This window comes from Falco rusticolus, chromosome 5 (assembly GCF_015220075.1).
Source record: "Falco rusticolus isolate bFalRus1 chromosome 5, bFalRus1.pri, whole genome shotgun sequence".
Lineage (NCBI taxonomy): Eukaryota > Metazoa > Chordata > Aves > Falconiformes > Falconidae > Falco > Falco rusticolus.
In genome coordinates, this window is record NC_051191.1 from 85,731,675 (window position 1) to 85,741,222 (window position 9,548).

The window sequence follows — 9,548 nt, forward strand, 5'->3', positions numbered from 1 at the left end:
TCCCTCTGTCAGTTACAGTACAGACTTGTGTGCCAGGTTATTCCTTCCCTGGAAAAGATGGGAGAAGGGAACACAGGACCAAACTCTTAAAACTTAATTTGAAACACTGCTGCCCAGTAAAATGATACAGGGTTTGTTGTATAATAAGGGGTGTGGGGGTGTGTGTGTGTGTGAGAAAGTATAATAATTTGCATGCCAGTTGTTACTATCTTATTTTACTTCTTAAAAAGTCAGCTCAGAGATATGTATTTCCTGACTCTTTTCTTTTGTTGGTAGCGTTGAATTTTTTTTATCTTACAGGGCTGTTAAGTAGCCTTAAAAATATTTTATTTATTGTTAAAAATCTTTTTACTTACTGCAATTCACAATTTGTTTCCGTGTATTTTGTTTTATCACTTAGTGATGACTTCTGCCTCTAGTCACCACCTTTGTGGGTTTTGTGAAAGCTAGTTCAAAAGCTTCAAAGGCTAAGTGCAAAAGAGAAGAGAGAGGAAAAAATTAAAAATCAGGAAATGTGAAAGGAGAGTTTCTAACAGTCTTCTGACTTAGTCACATTACACATCCTGGATGCTTTATGATACTGATTTATTATGTTTATGACAAGCAGTATTATATTAGGCTAAACATTTAAGAGGGACAACAGAATATGAGATAACTGCAACACAGCCACAGTATTCCAGTCCTGTTGGTGGTTTAATATTTCTTTTAACTGTGCACTTAAAAACATTGTACCCTGGTTTCTTTCTTTTAAGCAAACATTTCTATCAATGACTGGCATTTAGAAGGATATGAAAGATTTAATAAAATACATGTAGTCAGCTTTATAAAAGTCCTGTACCAGATTTCTGATGAGCTGCTTAACTTCTTGCTCCACATTTGTTCAGCTTGTAAATCTGGGAAGTACTGCAGCCGTTAAAAACACTGAGATTTCACTGTTTCCCCACCTCATTTGCCGTCACACTTGAAAGCGGTTGGGCAAGTGTTATCTTCCCCACAGCATATTAAATGCAAGACCTCTGCATTTCCCAAAGGTTGGTGGATAAGAATGAGCACTGTTTTATTTACAGAGTTCAGCCATGTAAATGAACTAAAACATTGGTCCTTTTAAATTCCTTTTCCATGAGCATCCCTTTACCCAAGTTTTCGCAGCATTCTCTGTGATTCTCTGTGCTTCTCATGGAGAATCCCTCAAATGTTTGTGAAGTTCTGGCTGATTTAGATTGTGAGGCATTTGACTGACTCGAGTGGGAGAAAGTAGCCCTCCTGTATATATATGTCTTTACATAAACCAGTTGCAGCTAAACAGAGCAGACCTGCACTTTTGAGTGGCACACTATGTTGTACTATTATATAACAACCCAAGCAGTCAGAAATTGTGTCATGTGCTCAGAAGAGTCTTAAAAAGCACAAGTGTTTTTTTGTTGGGTTTCTTTTTCCTTTAAGAAAACAGTTAAATGTGGGATCTCTTTTGCTTGTTTTCTGGTTTCTCTGCCTTCAAGTTATCTTTTTTTCTGAAATCACAGGGGCTAGGAACTTATGGTAATTACTGTGATAGAAACTAAGATTTAATGCCATAGTAAGAAGCTGAGATTTAAAGAAGAGCGCACAAGACTCAAGTTATGATAACTGGTAACACACAAATTCACTAGAACATTGGCTTTCTAAATTCAGAAAACCTTGAAAAAACCAGAAGTGGTCAGGTTGGTTTGAGGACATTGTGACACGTTCATGGGTAAGCTAGGAACCTAAGAGAAGAAACACTTCTGTTGTGTTGTTTTTGTTGCTCTGTGCAGAGTAAAAACCTACATACATTGAGGTTCAAAGGTTGTCTGGACGCAACTTTGACTGAATCACATGATTCTTCTCTGTAGTTTGTAGCACTTCGACTGGGTTCTGGTGTAAGCATTTGTGGATCTTTCTCCGTGCAATGGTTTCAGATTTACATCATGCAGTGACACAGCGATCATTGTGAACCTTAATTCTGTGGTTAAGGTTTCCTATTCCATCTATCTGCATTTAAAGGGAAGTAGCGTTCCTCCCACCTGAAGTGCTGGCTGCACTTGCACCTCTGTCTCTTGTTGCTTCTTTTCAGTGTCTTTATTTTTTTTTCCTGCCATCTTTGGAGAGATTCCTTCCTCTGCAGTTCTGGGTCCTAGTTAGAGGGACACAGAGCGCTTCCTCTTCCTACTGGCATACTCCCCCACACCAAAATTGGATAAGGAGTGGCTCAGACGAGTGTCCAGAGTATCAGAGTTGTTGCTGCTACTGCTGATTTTCACCCGGGGGCACAGGCACCGGAGCATGGCTCTGCGGATGTAGTTGTCAAAGCAATAGTAAATGAAAGGGTTGGCACAGCTATTGGCAAAAGCGAAAGGGCTGCTCACCTTCATGCCCAGCTGGGCAACCATGTCAAGAAAACAGTCAGGCTGCTTCAGGAGTCCCAAAAGGATGGCCATGAGCTTGAAAAGATTGAAGGGAACCCAGGATATAACAAAAGCTGCCACTACAATGAAGACTATCTTGATGGATTTTCTCAGTTTCTTATCATGTTTCCCAGCTCTCTGATAATGCACACAGAGTCTCTTGGTGATGGAGCAGTAAAAGGTTAAGATACTCAACAGTGGAAAGAAGAAGGCCAGGATTAAAAGCATCAGTGACATGATCTGCTTGGCTTCTGTTATGGCTTTGTCGGTGCAGTAAGTCTTTCCATGGTGCTTCTTCAGTTCTCTGGACAAAAGAGTTGGCATCCCTAAGCAGCAGGATAATAACCAGACACAGATGCAGAGTCCACTGGAATAAGATCTTGTTCTGACCCGTCTAGCAATAGAGGGATGCATGATAGCAAGGTATCGGTCAGCGCTCATACAAGTGAGGAGGAGGATGCTGCAGTACATGTTGACTGAGATAACATAGGAACTAGCTTTACACAGGAAAGATCCTACCCTCCAGTTCCCGTCCGATGCCTCCTTGTCCACCCAGAATGGCAGCGTGATGAGGAAGATGAAGTCAGATGCAGCGAGGTTGATGATAAAGACGTCGATCAGCCTCTGGATCCGTTGCTTGAAGACCAAGGCTAGTATCAAGATGGAGTTGCCAACAATGCCCACCAGGAACACAGCAGTGTAAAGGATAGGGAGGAAAGTAGACATATGTTCCAGGTGCTGATACTGGCAGTTGTCATCGTAGTAGTAGTCATAGCTGAAAGTGACTGAAGTCACAGGCGAAAGCTGGGTGAGTTCCATTTCTGGCCAAGCTGTCCTCATCCCTGCTCTGAGGAAGACTCTGAGATCCCCCTACCCTTCCCCTCAAGGTCTTCTTTAAGAACGTTAAAGCAAGTGAGCAGGAAGGAGTGGAGAGAGGGAGGAGAAAAGTGGTTTTGGGGGGGTGATTTGTACGCTTTTAGCCAATCGCACAGGCAGTGGACTAGCAACAGGAGTCTCTTGATTAGTCAAAAACCTGTCTTCAGAATAAACACTTGCTTCTTTTTTTTTGTATCAGTTTTAGCTTTACTGATTTTATCTTCATTTTGCATTTGCCTATAAGCAAACCAGGTTTGGGTTTTGGTTTTATTTTGGGGGAAGGGAAGGCAGTTTTCAAGATTCTGAACTTTTTGGGACAGGATATTGCTAGTTTGCAGAGATTCGAGATTGTACCAGCTCAGAAAAAATCAGAGAACGGTGAATTCATGTGCCACATTCTTTATCTTTACTCAAAACATTTTGTATAAATTGCTTTTTGGGGCAGGCTCAACTTTTCTGAGGCTTGGAGGTTTGTACTTTCTTTGTCCATTTATGATTGTTTTCTGTTGAGAGTAATCCTCTCACGAAAATATTTAGGGGAAAACATTTAAAACTACCATCTCTATTATGCCTTGTAGTTAGTTGTTCTGTAGCAGTCCCAGGCTTTCCACTGCTCTGCCACGGCCCCCCTCCTGCCCTGCAGCCCCTCCAGTTCCCCTAGCCCCGGACTACCCACACCCAGCTCTGTGAATGTATTGGAAACTTAGAGGACATATTTCCAGTGTGTCATATTCCCATCTCCGCACAGGCTTCCTTATCGGCCACAGTCCTGGTCTCCAGAGAGTGGTTTGTTCCTTCTCCTTCTGACTGTGCAGCCTGCATGGCTCTTGAGCCATTGTTATCTGCAATGCTCGCTTCTCTTAAAAAACTGATTTCCTTCATCTTTCATTTGCAGTATCATTATTGCTGCAGCTGTGGCTTACCTTACAGAGAGCCTCTTCAGCATTGCATAAATTGAATGAAAATTCTCGTTTTTTAAATGACTGAATTCATTACAGCTTTGTCAGTGCATACTGATTTGAAACCTCTACTACTGGTCTTCATCATCCTTCCTCTCTTCTGCAGATAAATTAATTTTCTCCTTCTGCTTCCTCCCACCCACATGTTCACAGACCAGGCACATCTTCAGGATTCTCGAAGCTTTAAGCAGATTGCTTACTGGAGTGTGCTCGAGCCCTGGGCAGATAGATCCCATCTGTGTATGTCTCCACATGCAAAGACCAACTCCGGATTGCATGGACAGCAAATTAATCCCTCCGGTGCAATCTGGGTGCACACAGATGCACTGTGCCAGTGCTCAGGTTATGTGCTCCTGTGCAGCAGGTACCTGGTAGAAGAGCCAGCTGCTATTAAACAACTGGTTGCTGGACCAAGGGATATTTAGGTGGGCACTCTCTCTTGTGTAGATATTCTGATGTCTAATAAAGAACTAGTAATACACAACTGCCTTCTATCAGTAGGGCATTAGTGAGTATTTTTCATGGAATGTATAAGGATATAATTACCTCAGTGAATGTAATTCAGCCATTACAAACTCTGAAAAAAGAGGTTTCTCAGCATTCTCTGTGATTCTCTGTGCTTCTCATGGAGAATCCCTCAAATGTTCGTGAAGTTCTGGCTGATTTAGATTGTGAGGCATTTGACTGACTCCAGTGGGAGAAAGTAGCCCTCCTGTATATATATGTCTTTACATAAACCAGTTGCGTTAAACAGAGCAGACCTGCACTTTTGAGTGGCACACTATGTTGTGCTGTTACATGACAACCCAAGCAGTCAGAAATTGTGTCATGTGCTCAGAAGAGTCTTAAAAAGCACAAGTGTTTTTTGTTGGGTTTCTTTTTCCTTTAAGAAAATGGTTAAATGTGGGATCTCTTTTGCTTGTTTTCTGGTTTCTCTGCCTTCAAGTTATCTTTTTTTCTGAAATCACAGGGGCTAGGAACTTATGGTAATTACTGTGATAGAAACTAAGATTTAATGCCATAGTAAGAAGCTGAGATTTAAAGAAGAGCGCACAAGACTCAAGTTATGATAACTGGTAACACACAAATTCACTAGAACATTGGCTTTCTAAATTCAGAAAACCTTGAAAAAACCAGAAATGATCAGGTTGGTTTGAGGACATTGGGATTTGTACGCCACAGGCACAAGTGTGATCCTGTAAGAAAGCACAGGCTAAGAATCATCTTCTCACCATCCAAAGATTACAAAAGATACACCTATTTTTCAGCTCAAGTTCTGTAAAAATGCCCAAGTATCTTACAGTTTAGAGAAATTACTTTTGATGGCTTCAGTGCAGAGGTGAGTTTTGTGTCATCTTTGCTTATTTCTGCTTCAAGGAATATGTTTCAGTGTTTCTGAAGCACTGAAGAAGCACTAGAGGCATTCTCTTTCTGTCAGTACTAGAGTAGATCAGCTGAACCCTACGGTCTGTGGCATAATAGTACTGCCTGTCTTGCAAAGATGAACCTAATTGTTATTTTACTCTGCACTTAGATCCTAACAGCTTACAAGAAATCAGGCACAAACATCTCTCCCACCATCTCACACTACTGCATACTGCATCCTTGAAATTCACTCCCTCTTCCCATCCCAGAGCAGACAAAAAAGTGAGTAACTTTTTTAAAAGCTTAATGGAACTGTAAAGATAAGCCTATGTCCATATATTCTTGAGTTTGTGGTCTCTCACTTTGTTGTCTCCCTGTAGTTTAATAACTCTACTTACTAAAATAAAAAAAAGTAGATGGTAAACCTTTTCCAACAGGAATCAAATCTGTTCTCTTGAATTTGCTGTGTATTTCTTGAATGCTCTGAATAGACCTGTGGATATCACTGTGTGTTGGCATATTACAAATGTGACTTCCTTATCTGGACAAAAGATTTGCAAAGATAATATGTAGCATTGTCATGAATAATAAAGTGATCTGTAATTATGTGAGCGCAGCAGCAGCAGGCATATTTGTCCGTAGTCTCTAAGCCTTGTGGGTTTTCTGTGTGGTATTGATTTACTTAGGGTGTCACGTAAGGTCTTACTCTTCCCAGAGCTCATTTCCCTCAGGTAGAGCCAAGCTCTCAAAAATACTGAGTACATGGGAATTCCCCTCGTAACACTTCTGCACAGATAGTCCAGAAAGCTCAGCACGTGATCATTTGCTAAGATCCAAGAGATACGGTGAGATGTTTTGTCAACAGGAGGACAGCCTGTACCTTCTAGTCAACCCCCTCCCAGATCTGCACAGCACTTTCCTCCTCCTTGCCACATACATGTAAGCCCTTTTCCTGAACAAAATTTTCTGAGCATGAACCTAAAGCTTTTGTAACCACGTGCTGATGACAGATGCTGTAATTGTGGCCGTGTATTTGGCCACTCCTGCTTTAGACCGTATGCTTCTCTGATGGTCCTGCCTTTCTCAAACGTGCTTGTGGCGTTTGTCATGTCAGTGTTTGTACCATTCCTTAAATCTTCCCAGTAGGAAATGCTGAGGTATTTCCAACAGTAGCAAGGGAAAAGATTTTGTGCCTTTGTTCACAGTTCTGTAATGCTTGTGGTACATGTATTATGGTAGCCTTCTAATTTTGTGGCAAAATCAGAGATGTACAGCAGAACTATCTGCACAGGAAGTATGCAGAGTTGTTGATTTAGCTTGTTACACACACGCGCGCACACCCCCTTACAAATTTCTGCAATTGAAGCATTCCTGGTAGCGAGGTGTGGGTTTGGGCTTGTTTCAGATTTTTTTACATTCTCTGTTTTACTGATAATTTAAATGTGGGGTTATGCCAACTTGTACATTTGCCTTTACGTAGGCACAGACATCTAGATTATCTATATATCTGTAAATTATTAGTTATGATAAATGCTGAGAAGGAACAGAGGTTAATTTGGCTGTAAAAGAAACTGTAGAGGTTTCTGAATGATTGAGTTTTAAAAACTTTCTGTAAGGAATGCAAATTTGCAGACCTAATTAAAAAAATCACAAAAAATACCCACCAAATTGGCTGAAACTGCCCTACTATGCTGTAACCTAGGTGAAGGCAGGCTCAGAGGTAAGCAGATAAATGCTAACCAAGAGAAGTTTCACCCCTGAACAAAGAGGAGAGGGTAGAACTGATTCAGGTATAACTGTGGGCACTGAGACAATGCATTGGGGTAGGTTGAAGTAGTTTCATATTGAGAGCAGTGGTCTACAAAGTGCAGTGCGGGAAGAAAGCATTTTTTGTACACTTAATACATATTTTTAAATGGTGTTTATTTCCTCTTTATCTCATTGTTTTTAATCTTTTTTACTATGTTTTATAATGTACGTAATATATTAGTACAGTAGTACATGTGTATAATTCTAATAAAAAATCCATGTATTAGGAGTGCATGCTGAAAAAAATTTTACTGATTGGGTGCATGGATAAAAAGATTTGGAGACCACTGACTTAGAGAACAAGCGGGTATCACTAAAGTGAACCTGTGCTGTTTATCATATTTGAAAGAAGCACATCAGAAGGTCTTCTCTCTGAAAATTATAATTAGGGTAGAGTTTTCTTAGCCTGCTGTGTTCTTTGCCACAGATAGAAAAATACAGAAGGTAGAAATAAAACCAGGGAGACTGTATAAAGAGGTCTGAGGGAAATCCATGGGATTTTTTGTTCATTCTGGCTATGGGAAATGCTTATAGATGGTGCTTGAAATAGCAAAACTAAAACTGCCCTTTTTAGTATTACAAAGAGAGTACTTGTTGCAAGAGGCAATATATTGTAGTAAATTAACTAGTAGTATTGGAACAAATAGGCAGACTCTTGAAGACCTTTTTCAAGTCTGAATCAATAATTCCTGAAGCAAATGTGATATATGAAGGTTTTACATTTCTTGTTTCTCATCCTGTATCAACTTCATTTAATACAGATGGTGCCACCTCCTACAAATGTTTACTTATTTTCTTAAACTGTGAGAGCTACAATGACAAAAATTTTGTATGACACATTTCTTGCAAAATGTTAGGGTTTTGTTTGATTTGTTTGCAGCGCTGATGTTAAACTCTGTCAGTTCCTGAGAACTTCTGTTAGAGGTACTAACTAATGCACATGATCCAGGTCTGCTATAGAAGAAACTTCACTTTTGCAAGAAGCAGGAACAGTTTTTAAGCTATAGCCGTATGCATTGTTGCCTTCATGCTTTCATGTGCAAACTGCCACCATTTTTGCACAGAAAGGCAAACTTTTACTTTGAAAACCTTTCCAAATGATCCTGTTCTGTAGCTGAACTGATCAACCGGTGGTTCTGCTGAGGCACACTGAGGAGGTGTGAAAAGAAAATGAAAAAAGATAGGTGCTGTCAATGAATGACTCTGTGCATTCGTTTTGTAACATTTTTGTTGGGTTACTCTGGTTATATGGAGGGGTATTTTTTTTCCAGGAAGAAAACCAGAACAACCAAACCAAGTGAAATCTGTAGAGAATATTGGAAAATAAATAAATAAAATGAAAACACATGCCTTCCCTCTGTTTGTTTTTGAGCAGCTGCACACATCATATTGATCAGCACAGATTATAAAGAAGAGGCCACTATAGTCTAATTCAATAATGGAAGTAGCAATGGCTGCAAAATTTTTCTAGAATTTATTCTAATTTTTATGAGATTATCTCTTGTAGGAGAAAAAACTATAGACTTGCCAGTGTTAAGTAATTCACTACAATTTACAGTAAATGGTTCCAATTCTGCTTATTCCATGGCTTAGAATACAGATGGTTTAGGTAATTTTTTCTGTTAATGTTTTCTACTTCTGATCGTTTTGCCAGGTATACTGAAAAAAGTATTACTCATTTTTTGGTTCCCTATTGCTATTACATGTATTTTATGGTCTTGCAACCCCTTAGCTCTCTCTTCAGTAAATTAAGTTGACTGAATTTCTGTGATATTTCACTGGGAGAGGTTTTTTCATTGCTCGGTGATTTTCATGTCCCTTTTCAGGTGTCTCTCTACTTTATCAACACGTCAAAACTAGACATGTGATTGCAGCAGCTCTTTTGTCCTTGTGATTTCTCTGTTTATCCGTCTAAGGTTGCAGGAAAGTTGGGGTTTTTTTGCCACAGCACCATCTTGGCGGTTGGTAATCCACCATGACCCATTTGTCCTTTCCATTTTGTGCTTCCCAGGATAAAGTTTTATGTCAGGTATATATATATATATAGCCTCCACTCTTTGCTCTTAAGTGAATGAGCTCATAGATGACCTTATTGAAAGGCATGTTTGCTTGCCCC

The 9,548-nt window shown here is 40.0% G+C and overlaps 1 protein-coding gene across 1 annotated transcript; it reads right to left on the reverse strand.

Moving 5' to 3' along the window:
- Window positions 1-554: 554 nt before the first annotated feature.
- GPR15 (G protein-coupled receptor 15) lies at window positions 555-3,295 on the reverse strand. The gene has a single exon (XM_037389308.1). It carries the CDS (start codon window positions 3,261-3,263, stop codon window positions 2,157-2,159), a length of 1,107 nt encoding a protein of 368 aa, XP_037245205.1. The 5' UTR covers window positions 3,264-3,295; the 3' UTR covers window positions 555-2,156.
- Between the last annotated feature and the right edge of the window lie 6,253 nt (window positions 3,296-9,548).